This window comes from Meles meles, chromosome 14 (assembly GCF_922984935.1).
Source record: "Meles meles chromosome 14, mMelMel3.1 paternal haplotype, whole genome shotgun sequence".
NCBI lineage: Eukaryota > Metazoa > Chordata > Mammalia > Carnivora > Mustelidae > Meles > Meles meles.
The window spans coordinates 21,942,097-21,966,511 of record NC_060079.1 but is presented as its reverse complement, the minus strand read 5'-3'; the positions used below and the strand labels follow the sequence as shown (position 1 = coordinate 21,966,511).

Below are 24,415 nucleotides of genomic sequence, written 5' to 3'. Positions count from 1 at the left end.
TTTGGGCAATATCTGACTTGGGCTCTTGGAATGTATCCTTTAGCCATGCTGCTATAGGATACTGAGTGCCGATGGTCACTGGGATCCTGTTAGTCATGTCTTCTACTTGCCATAAGGCATGGTAATTAGCCCACAGTTGTTCTAAGATGCATTATCATGCTTCAGTTCCTTTCCATAATGGTGACCAGAAGCCTTACATTATGCATTTGTGCCCTTGCCATTGCCATAAATTCCATCTAAACCCTTCTGGGTAACTGGCTCCATCCAGTCAAGTGGCTGCCCCTGTATATGAATGTCTAAGTCTTGGATCTGTGTAACAGCCACCTTGGCTTGTTCAAATGTTTCTCTTTCCTTTGAAGACCAATCCCAAATGGGCTTCTGTTCTTACAAATCTATAAACGGGCTGAAGCTCTTGAGCCATGCAAAGGATAAATGAATACCAAGACCCTAAGAATCCTAGGAAAGTTTGCAACTGCTATGCTGTGGTGAGATGTGGATATCCTTGTATCTTATCAATAACTGCTACAGGACCAACTTCTTTAAAAAAAATTCCAGTATAATTAACATGCAGTGTTTAATAGTTTCAGGTGTACAATACAGTGATTCAGCAATTTTATACATTACTCAGGGCCTATTATGTTAAATGTACTCTTTAATCCTCTTCATCTATCTTACCTATCTCCACCTACTTCTCCTATGGTAATCGTCAATTAGTTCTCTATATTTAAGAGTCTGATTTTTGTCTTTTTATTTCCTTACCTGTTTGTTTTGCTTCTTTAAGTCCACAAATGAATGATCTCATACAGTATTTGTCTTTCTCTGACTTATTTTACTCAACATTATATTCTCTAGATCCGTATATGTTGTTGCAAATGGCAAAATTTCATTTTTTATGTATGAATAATATTCCATTGTATGTATATACACCACCTCTTCTTTAGCCATCCATTTATCAATGGACATTTGGGCTGCTCTCATAAATTGGCTATTGTGAATAATGCTATAATGAACATAGCAGTGCATATATCATTCGAATTCATGTTTTTCAATTTTAGGGGTGAATACCCACTTGTGAAATTACTGGTTCATATGGTAATTCTATTTTTAATTTTTTGAAGAGCTTCCATCTGTTTTCCACAGTGACTGTACCAGTTGGTATTGTCACCTATAGTGTTCAGGGTTCCTTTTTCTCCCCATTCTCACTAACACCTGTCTTTTCTTGTGTTGTTGATTTTAGCAATTCTGACAAATGTGAGAAGATACCCCATTGTAGTTTTGATTTACATTTCCCCAATAATGTCTGATGTTGAGTATATTTTCATGTGTCTGTTGACCATCTGTATGTCTTTTTTGGAGAAACGTCTGTTCATTGGCTCATTTTTAAATTGGATTATTTGGGGGTTTTAATGTTGAGTTGTATTTGTTTTTTACATATTTTGGATACTCCTTTAACAGATATGTCATTTGCAAATAACCTCTCACAGTCAGCAGATTGTCTTTTTGTTTGTTTAATTGTTTCCTTCATTTTGCAAAAGCTTTTTATTCATATAGTCCCGATAATTTAATTTTGCTTTTGTTTCCCTTACCTTAGGAGATATATCTAGGAAAATGTTGCTATGGTTGAGGGCAAAGAAATTACTGCCTATGTTTTCTTCTATAGATTTTATGGTTGAGGTCTCACATTTACGTATTTAATCTATTACAAGTTTATTTGTGTGTATGGTGTAAGAAAGTGGCCCAGTTTCCCTCCTTTTCATGTAGCTGTCCAATCTTTTTCCCCATTGTATATTCTAGTCTCCTTTGCTGTAGATTAGTTGACCACAAAAGCCTGGGTTTATTTCTGGGCTCTCTAATATGTTCCACTTGTCTATATCTCTGTTTTTGTGCCAGTACTATACTGTTGTGATTACTATAACTTTGCAGTATATCTTAAAATGTGGGATTGTAATATGTTCCAATTTGCTGTTCTTTGTCAAGATAGCTTAGGTTATTTGAGTTCTCTTTTGGTTTCATACAAAGGTTTAGGATTTCTTGTTCTAGTTCTATGAAAAATGTTTTTGATATTTTGATAGGGATTGCATTAAATGTGTAGATTGCTTTGGGTAGTTTGTCTATTTTAACAATATTTGTCTTCCCAAACCACAAGTATGGAATATCTTTCCCTTTGTTTGTGTCATCTTCATCTACTTTAATCAGTGTTTTATAGTTTTCAGAGTATATTCTTCCATCTCCCTGGTTAAGTTTATTCCTAGGTATTTTACTCCTTTTATTGCAGTTGTAAATGGAATTGTTTTCTTAACTTTCCTGCTACTTTATTAGTGGATAGACGTGCAACAGACTTCTATATGTTAATTTGGTATTCTGGGACTTTACTGACTTCATTTATCAGTTCTAGGAGTTTTTGGTGTAGTCTTTAGTGTTTTCTATATATAGTATTTGATTATCTGCAAATAGAGACTAACTTTCTCCTTACCAGTTTAGAAGGCTTTTATTTCTTTTTCTTGTCTGATTGCTATGGCTAGGACTTTCAACACTATGGTGAATAAAAGTGGTGAGAATAGACATCCTTGTCTTGTTCCTGACAGGGGAAATTCTCCCAGTCTTTCACCATTGAATATGGTGTTAGTTGTGGGTTTGTTAGTATGTGGCCTTTATCATATGGAGGTATATTCCCTCTAAACCTGTTTTGTTGAGTTTTTATCATGAAAGGATGCTGTATTTCTCGAGTGTCTTTTCTGCATCGATTGAAATGATCATATATGTTTCATCCTTTCTCTGGTTGATGTGTTGTATCACATCGATTGACTTGAAATATCGAATCACTCTTGCATCCCTGAAATAAAGCCTGCTTGGTTTTGATGGCAAGTTTTTTTAAATGTATTGTTGGATTTGGTCTGTTAGCATATTGAGGATTTTTGGATCTGTGTTCATCAGTGATATTGGCCTGTACTTCTTTTTTGTAGTGTCTATCTGGTTTTGGTATCAAGGCAATGGTGGCCTCATTGAAGGAATTTGGAAGCTTTACTTCCTCTTCTATTTTTGGAATAATTTGAGAAGAATAGGTTATTAACTCTTCTTTAAATGTTTAATAGAATTCATCTGTGAATCCACCTGGTCCTGGACTTTTATCAGTAGTATTTTCAATGACTTAATCAATTTCATGCTAGTAATTGGCCTGTTCAAATTTTCTATGTCTTCCTGATTCAGTTTTGGGAGTTTCTATTTCTAGGATTTATCCATTTCTTCTACGTTGCCCAATTTGTTCACGTATAATTTTTCATTTGATTTTCTTATAATCATTTGTAATTTTGTGGTGTTGGTTGTTATCTCCCCTCCTTCATTTCTGAATGTATTTATTTGTGCACACTCACCATCATGTTCTCTTCCACTCTCACTCTTGCTCTTTCTTTTTGAGTTGGCTAAAGGCTCATCAATCTTCTTGATCCTTTCAAAGAACAAGCTCCTGGTTTCATTAATCTGTTCTATTGTTTTTAAGTCTCCATCTCACTTATTTCTACTCTAACCTTTATTATTTCCTTCCTTCTACTGGCTTTGGTTTTGTCCTTTTTCCAGTTCCTTTAGGTGTAAGGTTAGGTTGTTTATCTGAGGTATTTCTTGCTAATTGAGGTAGGCCTGTATTGATATAATCTTTCCTCTTAGAATAGCTTTTGCTGCATCCCAAAGATTTTGGACCATTGTGTTTCATTTTCATTTGTCTTCATCTATTTTTTAATTCCTCTTTGATTTCTTGGTTGACTCATTCATTGTTTAATAGCAGGTTATTTAGTTTTAAATTAAAAAATTGATTAAAATTTTTAAATAAAAAAATTAAAAGAAATTTTTTTCTTGTGATTGATTTCTGGTTTTGTACCACATGGCTGGAAAGATGCATGATATGATTTCAATCCTTTTAAATCTGTTGAGACTTGATTTCTGGCCTAACATGTGATCTATTCTGGAGAATGTTCCATGCGCACCCAAAAATAATATGTATGCTGCTGTTCTAGGATGGAATGTTCTGAATATATGTGTTAGGTGCCTCTAGTACAATATGTGATTCAAAACTACTGTTACCTTGTTAATTTTCTGTCTGGATGATCTATCCATTGATGTAAGAGGGGTGTTAAAGTCCCCTACGATTATGTTATTACTCTCAATTTCTTACTTTATGTCTGTTAATAGTTGCTTTATGGATTTAGGTGCTCCTGGGTTGAGCACCTAATTGATTATATTTGGGTGCATACAATTATGCCTTCTTATTGGTTTGTTCCCTTTGTTTAAAATCTGTTTTTCTGATCTAAGTATTGCTATCCTAGACTTTTGCTTCATTTTCATAGTAAATGTTTTTCCATCCTCTCACTTTCAATCTACATGTCTTTCTTTAGATCTGAAATGAGTCTCTTGTAGGCACCATTTATAGATAGGTCTTGTTCTTATCCATTCAGTCACCCTTTGTCTTTTTATTAGAGCAGTTAGTCCGTTTACCTTCTAAGTAATTATTAATAGGTATGTACTTACTGCCATTTTGTTACTTGTTTATTTATTTATTTATTTTTTAGATTTTGTTTATTGGAGAGAGAGAGAGGAAGTGAGAGAGAGCATGAGCAGTGGCAGGGGAGAGGGAGAAGCAGACTCCCATCTGAGCAGAGAGCCAGCTGTGGGGCTTGATCTCAGGACCCTGAGATCATGACCCGAGCAGAAGGCAGATGCTTAACTGACTGAACCACCCAGGTGCCCCTTTGTTACTTGCTTTATAGTTATTTTTGTAGTTCTTCTCTTGCTCTCTTCCCTCGTGGCTTAATGGTTCATTTAGTGATATGCTTGGATTCCTTTCTCTTTATTTTTTTGATTTATAGGCTTTTGATTTGTGGTTATCATTAGGTTCATGTCTAACATCTTATGCATATAGCAGTCTATATTAAATTGATGGTAGCTTAAATTTGAACCCTTTCTAAAAGCACTGTATTTTTACACCTCCCACCACATTTTATATATGTGATGTCAGACTTTATATCCTTTTATGAATCCCTTGACTGATTTTTATAGATACAATTGATTTTACTGCTTTTTGCTTTACCTCCATACTGGCTTTATAACTAATTTACTACTTACTATGTTTGTAATTATATGTGAAATGTTTTCCTTTCATGATTTTCTTACTCTTGATAATGGCCTTTTCTTTCCACAAAAAGAATTTCCTTTAATGTTTCTTGTAAGACTGGTATAGTAGCAATGAACTCCTTTCACTTTTGTTTGAAGAACTATTCATTTCTCCTTCTATCCTGAAAGAGAGCCTTGCTGAGTAGAGTGTTCTTAAGGGCGGGTTTTTTTCTTCTCAGCACTTTGAATATATTATGCCACTTCTGGCCTCAGAGTTTCAGCTGAAAAGTCAGCGGATAGACTTATGGGGTTTCCCTTTTATGTAACTGCTTTATTTTTCACTTGCTGCTTTAAATAAAATCTCTTTACCACTACCTTTTACCTTTTTAATTGTTATGTATCTTGGTGTGAACCTCTATGTGGACATATGTATCTTGGTGTGGACATTTATTGTGGGCTCTCTGTGTCTCCTGGGTCTGGATGTCTGTTTCCATACCCAAATTTGGGAAGTTTTCATCTGCTGTTTCTTCAAATTTTGTCCCCTTTTCTTTCTCTTCTCCTTTTGGGATTTCTATAATGTGAATGTTATTATGCTTGATGATTTTGCTGAGTTCCTAACCTATTCATATTTCTTATTCTTTGTGTTGTTGTTCAGCTTGATTGCTTTCTGTTACTCTATGTTCCATCTTGCTGATTGATTCTGCTGCCTCCTCTACTCTATTTATTCCCTCTAGCATATTTTAAATTTTGGTTATTGAGTTCTTTGCCTCTGATTGGTACTTTGTTACATTTTATAGCTCTTTTTTGAAGGTCTCCCTGAGATCCTCCACTCTTTCTTTAAGTCCAGTAATTATCTGTATGACCATTAATTTGAGTTTTTTAAAAATCAAGCATATTGCTTATCTCTGTCTCATTTTAGCTCTTTTGCTCTCGTTTTGTCCTGTCCTTTCATTTAGGACACATTTTTCTGTTTCCTCACTTTAACTAACTTTTTGTGTTTGTTTCTATGTATTAGGAAAGTCACTTATGTCTCCTGACTTTGAAAGTAGGGACCTTATGAAGAAGAGGCTCTGTGGTGCCTGTTTACCAGAAACAGGTGCTTCAGTGGTTTCTCCTATGTGGATTCCATGTACTCTACTGCTGTAGGCTAAGCCTCCCTTTCCTTCAGTCCAGTTGGCTACAGTGGCCTGTTGGCTACAATTTGCCTGTTGTAGGCTGGCTTAGGTCCCTCTGCTGTCAAGGGGCCAGTCTGGGACTGCTGTGGACTTGCAGTTGGGTGGTATCAGCAGTCAGACAAGACGCCTGCCCTTAACTCATTTGCTGGGGCTGAAGTCACACTGAACTCAGGGCACTCTCCCTGTGTTGCTAAGAGGCTTTGGTTGGTGGGTGAGACCTGCAGACTAACGAGATACCAGCCTTCAATCCATCTACCAGAACTATAGTGACCCGGAACTATTGGTTTATCTCCCTGTGCTGCCCCCTGGCAGGTTCTTGTTGACAGATGGGTCTGGCAATCTGATCAGATACCTGCCCCCATCTATTGGTTTGGGTGGCACATGCATTGATTGACAGGGCACCCTGCACTGCCAATTATAAGGTTCTGCTGTTGGGACTACAGTAGAACTAGTGTGTGTAGTTATCTTCCCTTTACCTTCCCTCCTCAGGGCAGGTGTCACTTTGAAGGCAGCCCCTCTAAGTTGGGCATGTTGGATGTGGCAGATCCACAGGAGAATACGAGGGCAGAGGACATGCTGTTGGCAAGGTAGCTGTAAAGTATTCTCACTGGTTCCCATAAGTGCCAGGCTATCTAGGCTAGGGAGGGGGCAAATGGTCCCACCAGCTCTTTTGTTCTTGGAGAAGTCTAAAGATCACTGCTCTCCAGCACATACTCTGAGATTAATAAATAAATCTCCTTCACTATACCACAGATACTTTTCAAACTGCTGCTTCTATGCTGATCTCAGTGGGATTGCTTGTTTTTCTTGCTCCTTAAGGGCAGGGACTCAGTTTCCTATTGCCCTCTGGCTCTCTCAGAACTCAGCCCACTGATTTTTAAAGTACCCTGAATTAAGTCCTGCTGGTTGCACAAACCCACAAAGTTAAACCCTACTGGCTTTCAAAGCCAAATATTATGGTGCTTGTATTCCCATTGCATGTCCCCCAAGTCTGGGGTACCTTCTGTGGAGTCTGCTTCTCTCTCTTTTGCATGCTTGTGGGGTCCCTCTTATTTGCAGTTAGTCTTAGCAGGAGTTTTGATTCCCACTGCATCTCCACCCCACCTCCACTCTTCAGTGTGGCCTCCTCTCTATGAAGACCTGTGAAAGGTCTCTTCTGTCAGTCCTTAGGTCATTTTCTGGGTTAGTTACACTGACACGGCTGTTATCTTGGTGTGCCCAAGGGGAACTTAGGATCCTCTTACTCCATCATCTTCCCAGAAGTCCCTTGAAAACCTACAATATTAAAGCCATACTATTATGGAGAATTTCATATTATTCATCCTTGGTTTTAGAATCATTTGTTTACATTGCCACTTGCTATGTTAACAGTGATTATTTAGGCTCCGTTCTGAGTATTTGTGATTTCTTAACACTTTGTCTTTATAAGATATCTTCCTTATTCCTGAGTTCTTCATTTTGACTCATTGACTCATTTGACTCCACTTTCAAAGAAGTTGGCACTTCTTTGAGTAGTTGTTTTTAGGAGAGGCACATGGCCTCTCTGCTTTGAGTCTTGGCATGTTGGAGGGTGTTTGTCTGTTCCTTTTAAATACAAATAATGCTTCTCCTGAGTATAAAATTACTGAGTCACAGTTCTTTCTCTGCAAACTCCAGCCACGTTGTTTGAAGCTACACTCTTAACACACTGTCTTTTAAAAAAATCTCAACTGTATCTTTACTTGGAGTAGTTTTGGGAGGCACTGAAAAAAATAGGGGTGTTAAAGCCTCCCCTTCGTGCCTTGTGATTTTGTCAGGCATGGGTTCTGTATTGTCACTTTGTCAAGTAAATTCAGAATTATTGTAACATTTCCTCACTACCCAGGGATCCAGTCTGTGTGTGATCAGAAGGGTGTGTTTTAAGAAAATGGCAGCCTCAAGGCAATTCCCCTCTTGTGGCCAATCAGTCATGTGTCCACATTAGCCTCAGCTTCCCAAGCGTGGGCAGAGGTAGTGAGCGCAGTTGGGGGAGGGAGAGTTTGCAGGCAGTGGAGAGCTCTTATATCTCAGGTTAGCCTAATAGCATGCATCAGTATCAAGTTTTGGCAGGGCCCAGTTCTATTCATCTGTTTACTCCACTGGCCAGTCTAGTCTTGGGTGCAGGCTATAAGCACTGCTTTCGCATTACTACCACTTGGGGTGAAATTTGGGTCCTGTGTTGTAGATTTAAGCAGGACAATAATTTGGTCACCTTGTCTCCAGGCATAGCTGGAAGCTCCATCAATCAGGCTCCTCCTCCTCCTGTTAATGGAAGGAGCCCAGTCTCTAGGGTGTTTCTCCTTTGAAATGTATCTTACTGGGGCGCCTGAGTGGCTCAGTGGGTTAAGCCTCTGCCTTCTGCTCAGGTCATGATCTCAGGGTCCTGGGATTGAGTCCCGCGTTGGGGGGCTCTCTGCTCAGCAGTGAGCCTTCTTCCCCCTCTCTCTCTGCCTGCCTCTCTGCCGAGTCCCGCGTCTGGCTCTCTGCTCATCAGTGAGCTTCTTCCCCCTCTCTCTCTGCCTGCCTCTCTGCCTATTTGTGACCTCCCTCTCAGTCAAATAAATAAAAAAATCTTTAAAAAAAAGAAAAAAGAAATGTATCTTACTAAAATTCTGTATCTCCAAAGTGCACTTGCCACTCCAATGTGATTCTCATTAATGATTAAGTGTTGTGTTCCTGTGTGTCTTTTTTTTCAAGAGATGAATATTATAAGATAAGAGTATCATTTACTGAAGGGCTTTGTTTTACTGCTATGGAAACAGGTCTGGCCAAGGTTTGACGACTTGCACAGGATCCCACAGTTCATTAATGGGAGAGATGGAACATTGATCTCTTCTACCCTGCCTTTCTGTCTCCATGTTATCTTGCTTTAGTTAATGAACCCAAATTTAATAATACCATAAAGTTGGGACTGGGGCTTTACAGGCAATGGAAACATTACTAAACATAGTTTAGAGTTTTATTTGCATTTATTCTACATATGAAAGTTAAAAAATCATGAAGCAGAACATTGAAAATCTTGGTAAAGAACATTCTGTGGTGAAACTTCGGAAGAACTTTCAAACTATATTGTCCTTTGTTATTGGCTAAATTTATATTCTATATTAGAAGAAATCTGTGATAAACTTGAAACTCTGGAATTTAATTTTTACTTCTTTTTGCAGCAGCATGATTAGTAGAATTTTGTACTCACTTGTATCGTCACTCACGTTCAGGTATGTGAAACCCTAGAAAAGGAGATAATTACACATATCATTAATTTTTTTTAAATTTCTTTTCAGCGTAACAGTATTCATTGTTTTTGCACCATACCCAGTGCTCCATGCAATAAGTGCCCTCCTTAATACCCACCACCTTGTTCCCCCAATCTCCCACCCCCCTGCCCCTTCAAAACCCTCAGGTTGTTTTTCAGAGTCCATAATCTCTCATAGTTCACCTCCCCTTCCAATTTCCCTCAACTCCCTTCTCCTCTTCATCTCCCCATGTCCTCCATGTTATGTGTTATGCTCCGCAAATAAGTGAAACCGTATGATAATTGACTCTCTGCTTGACTTACCAGTTAAATATTTTTTAATAATAAAGGACCTCAGGGGGGCACATATTCACTGTCAATGTGTTGCTAAAAAGCCCTTATGCCTCATTTAATGTAATGTTTTGAAATTTTAGTTTAATCTGAACATTAAGAATTGCACAGAAATGGTATCTAAGCCTGATAATAACATATTAGTATATTTTTTCTACCTGTAAAAGTAAATTAATGAAGGATGCTTTTTAAAATCCAAGCATTTGTGTTAAACACTTTATTTGTCTCGAAGTACTCCTTAATTCTGGAAGCATTCTACTTGGACTTCTTTATGTGACTGTAAGATTTCCTGCCATGATATAGAGTCACACAAAATACTTGTTTTCTTTTAAATGTATTTAAAATTAAAATTTATTTTTAATTTTTATTATGTTCAGTTAGCCACCATATAGTACAAAAATTATTAAAAATTTATGACAAATTTATAGTATTTTAATTTGCATTGGAATTATAAGAAAGTATTTTGAGGACTAATAAATTTATCTTCATAGATTATACAAGTAGTGTAATCAGTTTAGGAAGAATGTGTTTAGAATATATGAAAGCAAGATTTAGGAAGTACTTTAGAGTTCAATCATGTATGTATTTATGGAACTGAATTCCTTCCCATGTGCCCAGCACTGTGCTAGAAGCATCTATTAATATATAATCTCACTGATAAAACATCTTACTGGTCAAAGTGGACTTTTAAGGGCATGTTAGTCATGCTCTCACTTGGTTTTTATTACTAAATTTGTGAAAGTTATCAATATGAATGAGATTCTATTTATTATGCGATATTGGTAGAAGCCCCTTAAAAAAAATTTCACATTTAAGGTGAGTTTACAAGTTGAGACATGTAATTTTAATTCAGGTTGCCTGTGGTATCTTGAAGTATTAATCTGATGTGTCCTTTGTAAAAGGGCATGATAACATGAAATGTTGGTATGAGAATTTTAATTCTCTAACAGTTGCTTCCATTGGGTGAAAACCTAGTAATTGTTTTGAGATTCTAAGGCAACACAGTATTCTGTACCAGTGGACAATTTAATCCCAAGTGACATTTTGGTATATCATTGGCCTAAATGTAGTCTAACTTTAAAAGTAAAAAAACACTTTATCTTTATTCTATTTTTCTGTTGTAGAATATTTGGAATTATGCTGGTCTTTGTGGATCTGTCTCTCATCATTACAGACCTGATTGTCACTAATAGCACAACGTATATTCCTTTGGAATATCGTTCAATTTCTTTAGCTATTGCTTTATTTTTTTTGACGGATGTTCTTCTTCGAGCTTATGTAGAAGGGTAAGTTTGATTAATTGTTTAAAAGCATGTGAAGCTATTTTGTACTGCTATGAGCAACATCCAAGATAATTACCAAGGCAACCCAACAAATGTGTCCCTCTTTATCAAAATAATTCTCCTCAATGCAAATGATGGGTATTCATCCTTTCTCATGGTCGAGTAATATTCCATTGTCCATATGGATTGACATGGATGGAACTGGAAGGGATTATGCTAAGTGAAATAAATCGAGCAGAGAAAGACAATTATGATATAGTTTTACTTATATGTGGAACATAAGGAATAGCATGGAGGACATTAGGAGAAGGAAGGGAAAATTGAAGGAGGTGGAATCAGAGCAGGAGACAAACCATGAGAGACCATGGACTCTGGGAAACAAACTGAGGGTTTCAGAGGGAGGAGGTTAGGGTTGGGTTAGTCTGATGATGGGTATTAAGGAGGGCACGTATTGCAATGAACACTGGGTGTTATACACAAATAATGAATCATGGAACACTAGATCAATAACTAAAAAAAAAAAAATGTAAAAAGAAAAGAAACACTATTCCCCTTGGAGGAATGGTCAACAAGAAAACAATCCAAATTCTAATTTCTCCTGGAATGGGCTTTAATATTATTGTTGCAGCTGGCACTCTAGTTTCCAGCAATATGTTGTAGATCCTCCAACAGGTAAAGATTAAAGTGTTTGCAAAGTGGGGCCAGGCAATTATTGTGTCTGTGTGCACATTATTAAGAGGAAAATGTGTGTGAGCAATGACTATAAATCTCACCAAGAGTTGAATCTAAATAAAATCTGACAGTGTATCAATACTAGATAATAGGTCATGCACAATCCCCTACCTCGGTTGAAAACATATTTATGTTGAAGTACATTAAGAAATCTGTGGCATGCTCATCCTATGTCATGTGAAGCTTGGTGGTGAGGCAGCAGCTGATTTTCTTTGCTTGCTGGATTTATGAAAAGGTGCACGAAGTGGGCCAAGCCCTGGAAGATGTCAGCAGTAAGCGTCCCGGACTAATTCCGCAGTCTCATTTCATGTAGAGCATTTCAGAAGGCTACTTGTCTCCTCTCCTGATGAACTTCTATCCTCCTCCTTCAGAACCAAGGACAGTTTTTACCCCCAGGTTACTCAGAGCCTTAGAGGAGCTACCCCAGAATTGGAAGAAGAGTTCCTTGGAGCACCAGCACTCCTGGCTAAAGGAGCCAGTGTTGGGGAGAAAGGCAAAGTGGATAGAAGTTCAACTTTTACAGGGGAAATCCCAACCTACAATGATTCTACTGTAGGCACAAAGCCAGAGTTTGCAAACCAAATTACTGGACTGTGTGTTTCTCTTGCACAATCCTCACAGCCCACTTGCTCTAAGGCTGTGACACATTTAGCTTCTGATGCTCAATAGTATTGCCAAACAGCCCACTTTTCTCACCCAATACGTGAAGGCATTGCTTGCCTCTTATTCAATGGTTTGGTTATATCTCTTACCATACTTAAGTTGCCATATTGATGCTTTTGTCACTTGTGTGTATAAAATAAGATACAATTTGGATGTTTTCTTCCTTAGTCTAGTCTAGTATGCATTTTAAAGAATCCATTAATCTAAAATTCTTAATGGAATAAGTCAAATAATTTGTGTTCTTAAAATATCCTTATTTCTTTGGGACAGCATACACTAATATTTTTTGTTTTATACTACAGGATAAAATACTATTTTTCTGATGTACTTAACTTCTTGGATGCTGTCATTATTATAATGACTCTACTGATTGATACTATTTATATGTTTTATGACTTTAAGTCTCTTCAAACTATCCCCAGGTAAGATATATATGTTTATTTCTCTTAAAGTTTAATTTTTTTTTCTTTTTTGGCAGCGGGGGGCTTTTTCTGTATTTTTCCTTTTGTATAATCTTTCTAAGTGTGAATGTGCTGATCCTGAGCCAAATAAGCTACCAAAAATGAAATATTTAGACAAATTTCCACATACTTAGAAACTAAAGGATGGTTGTATTTAGGGAAGCATGAAGCATATACAGATTAAGTACCTTTAGCTGAATAAAGAACATGGAGCCCCCAAAGAAGAAAGTTGGGACTTTGCTTCTTGTACCCACTTTAGCTTCTCTACATTTTGAAATTCCCACTGAGGTTTAAGAGGTTATTGTCTTTGTTCTCCTCTAGGATTTTGATGGACTCCTATCTCACATTTAGGTCTTTCACCCATTTTGAGTTTATCTTTGTGTATGGTGTTAGGAAATGGTCCAGTTTCATTCTGCATGTGGCTGTCCAACTTTCCCAGTACTATTTATTTATTTTTTTTTTTAAAGATTTCATTCATTTATCTGACAGAGAGAGATCACAAGTAGACAGAGAGGCAGGCAGAGAGAGAGAGAGAAGCAGGCTCACTGCTGAGCAGAGAGCCCGATGCGGGACTTGATCCCAGGACCCTGAGATCATGACCTGAGCCGAAGGCAGCGGCTTAACCCACTGAGCCACCCAGGCGCCCTCCAGTACTATTTATTGAAAGATGTTTTTTTCCCATTGGATATTCTTTCCTGCTTTTTCAAAAATTGGTTGACCCTGGAGGTAAGGGTCCATTTTTGGCCTCTCTATTCCATTCCATTGATCTATGTGTCTATTTTTGTGCCAGTACCATGCTGTCTTGATGATCACAATTTTGTAATACAGCTTGAAGCCAGGCATTGTGATACTCCCGATGGGCATTAAGGAAGGCATGTGATGTGATGAGCACTGGGTATTCTACACAACTAATGAATTATTGAACATTCCATCAAAAACTAATGATGTATTATATGTTGGCTAATTGAATTTAAATTAAAAAAAATTCCCACTGAATTCCCATTGAGCTTCAATTACAAGTTCCTTACACATGAAATTCCTGGGTTTTTCCTGTAACCAAGAGAGTTCTAGTTTGAACATATCCAATATTTGGGTGACCCCTAAGATGACTTCTCTCAGAAAGAACAAATGGAACAGAAAACAAGGTGACATGGGTGGAACCATGGTAGTGGAATTTTGCAGTATAGCTGCAATGAAGAAAGCTGAGGCAACATTAGAACTGTTTAGGTATCAGGAAACTAAAATGTGTATGAGAGACTGAAAATATCCCCCTCTCCCCTGCTTTTCCTCTTGCTACAGTAGCAATGTAGAAAAGGAACAGATGTATATTGAGATATAGATGTTGGGTGGCTCATTCATTAGTCCCAACATCTTGATCCTTTCTGTACTCCAACAGCTTAGGATTCAATTCAGGTTCCAATAAAATGTGATGTCCTATGATAGGCTTTTGGAGTTGTTTTAAAATAACTAGATCCAGTATGGTCCTCTGACTGGCAACCTCAGTATCACCAAAGAACTTGCTAGAAATGCAAGAGGAAAAACACCTCAGGCCCTACTCCAGACCTACTGAATCATATGCACACATATGCACAGAAGCACGTCTTCAAACCATCCAGTTCTCTGCCATCATGTTTTTTTTCTGATGGTAGGAGAGCCACCAGCTAGCACACTCGGGAAATATCTTAATCTGCTGCCTGTCTGATAATGTGTTAGCAGCTGTAGTGAGCCTCGTTACTGATGGGAAAGACACAGGTGAACAAGAACCATTTTGACAGAAGAAAGTTTTGATATGAAAATGATGGGAAAATGCTCATCTTAAATCAAAAAAGTTCAATCCACAAATTCTAAGTCTATTATATAACTATTTCTCTCCCCCAGAGTTTCTCAACCTCTGCACTACAGGTACTTTGGACCAAAGAGTTCTTTTGTTATAAGGGCTGTCCTGTGCATTGGTGTTTAGTAGCATTCCTGTCTTCTACCCACTAGGTACAAGTAGCACACCCTCATACAGTGTGACAACCAAAAATATCCCCAGACATTGCCAAGTATCCTATAGGTGGGTGGTTAGGAGGCTTGGTTGGAGGGGGGTGATGTGTGTGCAAAATCACCCCTGGTTAAGAATTACAGCTCTAGGCTTGATCCATATTGACCAAAGTCCTATTTCTAAAGCAAAAATGAATCTCTTTACTGTTAGATTGACAATTTTCTTTCAACTTCTACGACTTCTCATTCTTGTAAGAATTTTTCATCTGGCTCATCAAAAGAGACATCTTGAACAGCTGGCCAGAAGGATGGTAAGCAGGCAAACTATGTTTATGATTCAGAATATGTTTGCTTCAGGAAATACTGACAAGGGTTTTAGATATGTATATAATATTCTTTATTTTTATGATGATTTTTCATCTCATAAGTTAATGATTGTTTCAACTCTCAGGTTTCAGGAAACAAACGGCGGTACAAGAAGGATGGATTTGACTTAGACCTCACTTATGTTACCGGTTTGTAAAGTTTAACTGTTGAATTACTTGTATTAACATCAAATCTTTCTTGTGTGTGAGTAATTATGTTCATCTTGTTCTTGCTTTGTCTGAGCCATGTTCTTTCAAAGCATTCTTTATTCATGAAGACATGCGCCACTATGGCGGCACAAAATATTTGTAGTTTATCCCTGACAATGGAAAATCTGCATTGTCCTCTCAAATCAGGGCTGCTTGGTTACCTTCCAGGAAATTGAATGGATTTCCAGTTGGCTCCCTTTGTTTGGTTTGGAATTTGAGTTCTAGTGTTTTTCTGGGGTACAAGGAATTCAGAAAGACCTGTTCTCTTCCAGAAACTCTGGAGAATAAGAGATCTCAGTTTTCTGAGTCAGGAACTCTGGAAGGCACCCTGAGAGTTCCCACCATTGCTGGAACCCAGATTTCTCATTTTTCTTTGGTGTCTAAATAGGAAATAAATTCTCACCACTGGTCAACACAAATCTGTCCCATATGGCAGGAACCAGTTGAGTCTTAAGAACACTGTGTGAGTTTAATGGTCATTATAGCAGATAATTTAATATGTTTTCTTGATTACACTGAGAAGTAGCTTTTTTCCCTGTCATTCTTAATCCAGAAAGTTCTTTTCTATGAAAAAGGAGTCCGATTGTTTGTAAGTTAAGTTCTCATATATTGTTTCACATTTATAATGACATTCATAGTAGTGGCTATTTTGGCTTACAGAGCGGATCATTGCCATGTCATTCCCATCTTCAGGAAAGGAGTCTTTCTATAGGAATCCCATTAAGGTAAGTGTATTTAACAAGTGCTCCTAATTCTCAGTAAACATAGACTGTGGAGTCATAAGTTTAATATTGGCCCAGAGATGGCAGTGTTCCAAAAATTTACTCTCTCAGGTAAAGAATTATAATGGACTGGGGCGTCTGGGTGGCTCGGTGGATTAAGCCGCTGCCTTCAGCTCAGGTCATGATCCCAGGGTCCTGGGATCGAGCCCCGCATCGGGTTCTCTGCTCCGCAGGGAGCCTGCTTCCTCCTCTCTCTCTGCCTGCCTCTCTGCCTACTTGTCATCTTTCTCTCTGTCAAATAAATAGATAAAATCTTTTTTAAAAAAAAAAGAAGAATTATAATGGACTGAGGGCAATTAGTTTTTGCTGTGTAACAGACCACCAAAAAAAATTAGGGACTTAGCACCAACCATTTACTTCGTTCATGATAATGTGGCTTTTGAATTTAGGTTGGGCTTGACTGGGTGGTTCTGCTGATCAGGGACAGATTTGACTAATCACAGCCGGGCTGATGCATACATCTGCGGGTAGCTACTTGGAATACGAGGATTGGCTATTCTAAAATGGTGTGGTTGGAGAGGTACCTGGGTGGCTCAGTTAGTCAAGGATCCAACTCTCGATTTTGGTTCAGGTCATGATCTTAGTGTCATGAGATTGAGCCCGGTATTGGGCTCCACACACTCAGCACAAATTCTGCTTGAGGTTTTTCTCCCTCTTCCTTTGCCCCTCTCCCTGCTCACTCACATTCATGTGCTTTAAATAAATACGTAAAATCTTTAAAAAAAAATAAATAAATGGGATGGTTGGATGTCTCCATGTGATGTCTCATGCTCCAACAGACTAGTTCAGGCTTGTTCACATGGTAGCAGTGGCAAAGCTCCCACAAACAGCAAGCAAAAGAATACAGAGCCCTTAACAGCCCAGGTTCAAACTAGTATAATGAGGATTCTGTGTCATTCTGTGGTACAAAGAAAATTTACAATTCAGTCCAGATTCAAGGAGTAGAACGGACTGCATCTCTTGATGGCAGGAATTGCAATAAATTATGGTCATTTTTATAGTCTTATCATAAGAGAAAAGGATCAGAATTCTTTAAATAAAACATATGTTCTTTGGGGGCGCCTGGGTGGCTCAGTGGTTTAAGCCGCTGCCTTCGGCTCGGGTCATGATCTCAGGGGCCTGGGATCGAGTCCCGCATCGGGCTCTCTGCTCCACAGGGAGCCTGCTTCCCTCTCACTCTCTCTCTGCCTGCCTCTCTGCCTACTTGTGATCTCTCTCTGTCAAATACATAAATTAAAAAAAAAAAATCTTTAAATAAAACATATGTTCTTTGGTCCTAAGTTATAGTGGAAGCATACTGCTTTAGATTCTGTGGATTAAATTATTTCACCCTTCCATGAAGACGACAGCAAAGACAAGGAAGCCCCTGCCCCTCTCAAACCCAAAGCCAAGTCAAAGGCTTAGAAGATCAAGAAAGTGGTGCTGAAAGTCATCCATGGTCATCAAAGAAAGATCTGCAGATCACCTACATTCTGATGGGCCCAAGATGTTGTACCTCTAAAGGCAGCCCAAATATCCTCAAAAGAACACCCCCAGGAGAAACAAGCTTGACCACTATGCCATCATCAATTTTCCCTGACTATGGAGTCAGCCATGAAGAAAATAGAAAACAATAACACACTTGTGTTCACTGTGGAGTTAAAGCCAAGAGATCAAACAGGTTGTGAAGAAGCTCTAGGACATTGATGTGGCCAAGGTCAACACCCTGATCAAGCCTGAGAGAAGAAGGCATATATTTCATGGGCTCCTGACTATGATGCTTTGGATGTTGCCAACAAAATTGAGTCATCTAAACTGAATCCCACTGGCGAAATCTAATTCTTTTTACCATAACTAATAAATTATTAATTCAAACATAAAATGATGTTTAATATGAAATTCCAGTTAAAAGCCATCATTTAAGAAGTTTGCATATGTGTGTGGCTATATATTAGTATAATTTATATTATTATATCAATATATAATTATGTATATGTCTGTATATAAGTCTACACATAAACATGCATATATAATTATGCTTTTGTTGGGGCATAACAAATACTATAAATTGCGCTAATCTTAAGTGGCTCTTGATGAAATTATATATAGGTTATATATGCATTTAACCAACACCCCTATCAATATAGAAAACATTTCTTGCTCTTTCTTAGTCAATATCCCAACACACTGGAGGTAATTATTAGTAAAAGTAAAAATTAAAATTAGTAAAAAATAAAAATTAGTTTTGCTTTTTCTTGAATTTCACATAAGTGGAATCATATAACACATCTTTTTTGACTGACATTTTAATGCCCCAAATCTGAGATTCCTTCAATATTGTTGTATAGTTCTTACAACATTTACATATTACTTGTTGCAACTTTAGTATTTACTGCTATCTAAAATTCTACATTAAAAGCCCAAGTATTCAGGGGCACCTGGATGGCTCAGTTGGTTAAGCAGCTGCTATCAGCTCAGGTCAAGATCTTGGAGTCTTGGGATCAAACCCTGTGTTATGCTCCCTATTCAGTAGGGAGTCTCCTTCTCCCTCTGGCCATACCCCTGCTCATGCTTGCATGCTCCCTCTCTCTCTCTCTCTGCCTCTCAAATAGGTAAATAAAATCTTTATTTTTTTAAAAAAAGCCCTGTTTACAAACAAGCATTCTGTTTACATACAGGGATCATATAATTATACACCACTTTATGAAGACAGCAAAGGGATTGCATTCTATAACATCTACTTTACAGAAAGTTTTAAAAAATCAAAAGATAACAGCTGAAGAAACAGGTATAAATTTGGGAGCCAGTAATTTTGACAGGGAAGTTGTATAAGTCACATGACTTTTAAATATGTGAATTAAAAATCATGCATTTGGGGTAGTCATTATGCTTTGTGTTGATAACAAAAACAGAATACTGGCTGTTAAAGAATCATGTTAAAAAATATTTAATGCGCTTCAAAATGATACACAAATTATTGTGGTTTCTCTGCACCCCTAAACCTTTAGTCATTTAGTTCAAGTATATCACTAAAGTGATACATTAATTCTTCCAGTACAATGGTATATTTCATTCTATTGACCATTGCATACTCTAGAATATTTTGGTAAAGAATGTGCAATATTCACACATATTCTGAAAAACAAGCAGTGCAGTGAACCTGCCTAGTGCTTCTGAGATGGTCTCATGTCAGCTTAATAAGTATTCATTCTACAAAATAGTAAGCTAATGTTTGATTAATTTCCAAGACAAAAAATATTTTCTCAAAAATCATGAAGTCTTTTTCTCAAGTACCACAAAAGGAGATAGAAGAATTTTAGTTCGAACAGATCTCTTGGACTGTGCTTAACCTGGTACTTCAGCTTAGTTTCCAAGATTGCAGACGGACCAGATCTTGAATTAGACAGACTCCAATCAAAAAGTTTTGACTTTTGGGCTCTTTCCATGATTTGGCTGTTGTCCATCGACTGATGAGTGGATAAAGAAAATGTGAGATACAGATATATAATGGAATAATACTCAGCCATCAAAAATGTTGAAATCTTGCCATTTGCAACAACGTGGATGGAACTAGAGCATATTATGCTAAATGAAATGTCAGAGAAAGACGAATATATGATTTCAATTTTGTGTGGAATTTAAGAAACAAAACATGAACATAGGGGAAGGGGAGGAAAAATATGATTAAAAAAATGGGGGCGCCTGGGTGGCTCAGTGGGTTAAGCCTCTGCCTTTGGCTCATGTCATGATCTCAGGGTCCTGGGATCGAGTCCTGCATCGGACTCTTTGCTTGGCAGGGAGCCTGCTTCCTCCTCTCTCTGTCTGCCTGCCTCTCTGCCTACTTGTGATCTCGCTCTGTCAAATAAATAAATAAAATCTCAAAAAAAAAAAAATGGGGAGGTAAACTATGAGAGACTCTGTAGTTAAAAGAACAAACTCAGGGTTGCTGGAGGGGATGTGGAGTAGGGGATGGGTTAAATAGGTGATGGGCATTAAAGAAGGCACTTGTTGGGATAAGCACTGGGTGTTAAATATAAGTGATGAATCACTGAATTCTATTCCTGAAACCAATACTACACTATATGTTAACTAACTTGAATTTAAATTAAAAATAAAAATAAAAAATGCTCGACTTTGCAACAGTGTGAAAGTGATAAGCATTCAGTAGACGTCACACTTTGAAGTTTGAATTTTGATCTTTTCCCAGGCTAGTGATCTGCTGTGCAATTATTTTCATCAGCTGCAGCTCCCAGCAGCTATGTGATCGTGAGCGTGTACAGTTGATACCCTGACAACAATTGTGTGTCTGTACAGCCATGTTTGGTTTTTTGTCCAACTGTAGGATAATGTGTTTTGAGCACAATTAAGGTAGACGAGGCTGCTTTGTTTTGTTGACTGTTTCCTTTCCTGTACAGGAGCCTTTTATCTTGATTGAAGTCCCAAAAGTTCATTTTTGCTTTTGTTTCCCTTGACTTTGGAGATGTGTCTTGAAAGAAGTTGCTATGGCTGATGTCAGAGAGGTTACTGCCTGTGTTCTTCTCTAGGATTTGATGGATTCATTAGCTAATTACAAAAGAATTTGTTACATATGCATAAAACCCTCCAGACTTCCCCATTAACTACTTCTCAAGGTCTAAATGCAGATCTTTCAAGGCCAGTGGTCTTTGACCTCAGATAATAGTTACAAAGAAGTAACAACAAACCTGAGAGTGTTTTTTGAGCTGTGCTGGAACAGCAAGGACCAGTTAAGAATTTAGGACCCCACCCAAATTGCTCTCATCTAACTAGTAAACTTGTGGGAAGTCATGTAGGCCAGCGCACAACACGTGGCATGGCACAGACCCTTTCTCAGTGCAACTCAGCTTTTCCGTCCTAAGCCTTTTGTTAGGCTATTCGGACTTTAAAGGAGATACAAGTCAGGGCCTGGTTTGGTCCTAGTCTCAAGCCTTATCACGGCTTCCCACAGATAAACTCTAAATGGATGAAAAACTTCAACATGAGGCAGGAATTTTTATTCATTTATTTGACAGACAGAGATCACAAGTAGGCAGAGAGGCAGGCAGAGAGAGGAGGAAGCAGGCTCCCCACTGAGCAGAGAGCCCGATGCGGGGCTCGATCCCAGGACCCTGAGATCATGACCTGAGCCGAAGGCAGAGGCTTTAACCCACTGAGCCACCCAGACGCCCCCAATTACATATTCTTTATTCTGGTTGCGGACAAAAACTATCCATCTAGTCCCCCAAAATGTGGTTTCTTGGCAGAGTTGAACCACCCAGGTGTCCCCCAGGTTTGTTTTTTTTTTTGTTTTTTTTTTTTGCATTCAAAAACCAAATGCTGAATATGCGTAAGTGTGGTATACTAAGGAAGACTGCACATAAACACTGTGAAATGTTTGCTTATTGAGAGAATGAAGGGCAAGACGGTATTCTAATGGTTGTGTGATATTTCATTAGTGCTATAATCAAGTTTGAATATTGGATAGTTAGGTGTCATTAACATTAATAATGTGGCTGGTGATGGGTATTATGGAGGGCACCTATTGCATGGAGCACTGGGTGTGGTGCATAAACAATGAATTCTGGAACACTGAAAAGAAATTAAAAAAAAACATTAATAATGCAGCATCAGAGGCACAAAGGTTTAAAGGCATAAAGCCTTTTCTCATAGGTTCCTAGGAATAAAATTACCTGGTTATGAAGTATTAGTATTTTGGGGGTTCTCAGTATATATTGCCAAATGCAAGGGATTATGTTAGCAATAAATCAAAAGCTTTTATTTTCATGCCATCTTTGCGAGCATTGGATTTTCCCATTTGAAAAGGAAAGGACTAATTTCATGGGTGAAAATGGGATTTTATTGTTGTTTAGACTACTCTGTTGGTGAGGTGAACATTTATCTATATAGGTTGTTATGCAGTTAAATTTTCTCTTTAATGAATTTATTTATGTCCTAGGCCCATTTATCTATAGGTTGAGGGAATATTATTTAAATTGTTTTGAGTTACTAATTTATACTAATTTATACTTGTATAACTAGTTTATAGTTAATATTAGCCATAGTTCCCATTCACTTCATTTTACTGAAAATGATTCTTCCCTGTTCTTTGTTTATTGCTCTGTGGCATTTTTTTAATGGAAATCTCAAATTTTTAAAGTCGAACCTAAATCTGTTGATCTTCCATTGATTCAATATTTTGTTTTTCTTGATCTAAAGAATTGATTAATATGCACTTGAACTTCTTAGAGATATTTGTGGGTTTTTAAAAATCTCTGATTCTTTACTCCATTTGGATTTCATTTTAGTATAAAGGATCTCATGAAGTCTTGATGTATATGAGTCTATTCCCCCATTCCAGCATTATACAGACTCAGAGTATTTATCTTTTTTACTTACTATTTCCTACTGACAATTTAACCATTTGATCATTTTGATTTTTTTTCTTTTTCTCAATATGAAGCTAGTAAATATTGCTCAGGGTACTATACTCATCAATTTTTAAGCTTTTTTACAGTCATTTGGTTGTACAGAGACACATGGTCTGTGTGTGTTTCAAATGGATAAATTTGTTAGAAATACTGTATTTGTATGTGGTAGTAACTGTACTTTAGATCACGATTTCTTAGTTGAAGTTATGCATATATGCATATCTCTGTGTGTGTGTATACACTCATATGTATTCATTTTAGAAAATATGCAAAGGTGATCTAAAAAAGTCTCCATATTGCCACCACTTAACTAAAATTTAATATAATGTGTTTATGTTTTTTTATCATGCATATATAGACACACAATCATACCACACATTTTTGCATTATTTATTCATTTAAATAGTGCATAGGTTGACTGTAATACCCAGATCATGATCTAAAAAAACTATTTCGGCACTTGGGTAGCTCAGTTTGTTGAGCCTGCGATTCTTGGTTCTGGCTCAGGTCATGATCTCAGGGTTGTGAGATGGAGGCTCACATCAGGCTCCATGCTAAGTGGGGGGTCTGCTAAAGATTCTCTATCCCCCCTTTCCTCTTACTCATGTTCTCTCTCTGTTTTTCTAAAATAAATCAATCTTTTTAAAAAATTAAAAAATATAAATAACCTATCTATTCAAAAATAGATCTAGATAAGGATCATATATTACTATGAAATAATTTTCACATATTTACGTAAGGCTAGCTAACTGTCTCTGGTAGCTTTAAGCAATGTGTATTTATAGTAGAGGTTATTCAGGTAGTCACACACAACATTGTGGACTATTTGAAAACTGTCAGTGGATAAGCTAGGACTTGGAATGTAGGTACTCTATTCCCTAAATCTCCCCTAAAAGGTGCTAAGTGAAGGACAAGTGAATAAAAGGTAATGACCATTCTGGCTTACTCCTAAGGAATAGCTTATATTGGTGCCATATGGATTATGTAAGACATGTGTCTATTTTTTCTAGGAAGTTGTGCGGTTCTTAGATACCAAACATCGAGAACACTATCAAGTCTACAATCTATGCAGTATGTACATGGCCAGATATTTTGCTACTATTGATATAAAACAGATCACTACATATAAGATGATTCAGTCTTCACATTTCATTTAATCATAAGTATTTGGTGGGTGATGGGAAGTGAGTTTAAAAATCTCCATCTTGCATTGGTTCTGTTTTGTAGGGGAAAAAATATCTCAATATAGTATAAATGCTTTGTGGGGGGGACAGGAAGCTTAAGTTGAGGCAGAGTCATTTGGGGTAGAATCTGCTCTAGTGGTATTAGGTTTAGGAAAATACTTCTGTTTTCCCTGCGGGCTTGTGTTTTGAAGACAGACAATTCAAAAGATACATTTCCTAATTTACTAGGAGTGGGGTGTGAGGAGAGCAAAACCCAAATGAAAAAAATCCAAATAGTCAATAAATAAGGGAAAATATGTTCAAAAACAGAACCTGTAGAAAAGAGATTATATCCCCACTTAGTATTCTGTCTTGTCTTTTCCTCTTCCTGTATATTAAACAGATATTTTCAGGAGGCAAGCATTCTGGTAGGCACATTTACTTCTGCTCTGTGGTAATAAGTTGTAATATGATGAGTAACCTGCCAGAAAAT

At 37.5% G+C, this 24,415-nt stretch overlaps 1 protein-coding gene across 1 annotated transcript in view; it reads left to right on the top strand.

Moving 5' to 3' along the window:
* The first annotated feature begins 6,803 nt into the window (after positions 1–6,803).
* The window catches only part of LOC123956043 (phosphatidylinositol 3,4,5-trisphosphate 3-phosphatase TPTE2-like), a 72,487-nt gene continuing 54,875 nt past the window's right edge, over positions 6,804–24,415 (top strand). The window contains exons 1-8 of the mRNA XM_046028311.1: positions 6,804–6,862; positions 9,458–9,508; positions 11,001–11,162; positions 12,857–12,976; positions 15,210–15,309; positions 15,450–15,513; positions 16,234–16,298; positions 23,770–23,830. Of these exons, the coding sequence (XP_045884267.1) occupies positions 6,804–6,862; positions 9,458–9,508; positions 11,001–11,162; positions 12,857–12,976; positions 15,210–15,309; positions 15,450–15,513; positions 16,234–16,298; positions 23,770–23,830 (682 nt within the window). The remainder of the gene's footprint in view (positions 6,863–9,457; positions 9,509–11,000; positions 11,163–12,856; positions 12,977–15,209; positions 15,310–15,449; positions 15,514–16,233; positions 16,299–23,769; positions 23,831–24,415) is intronic.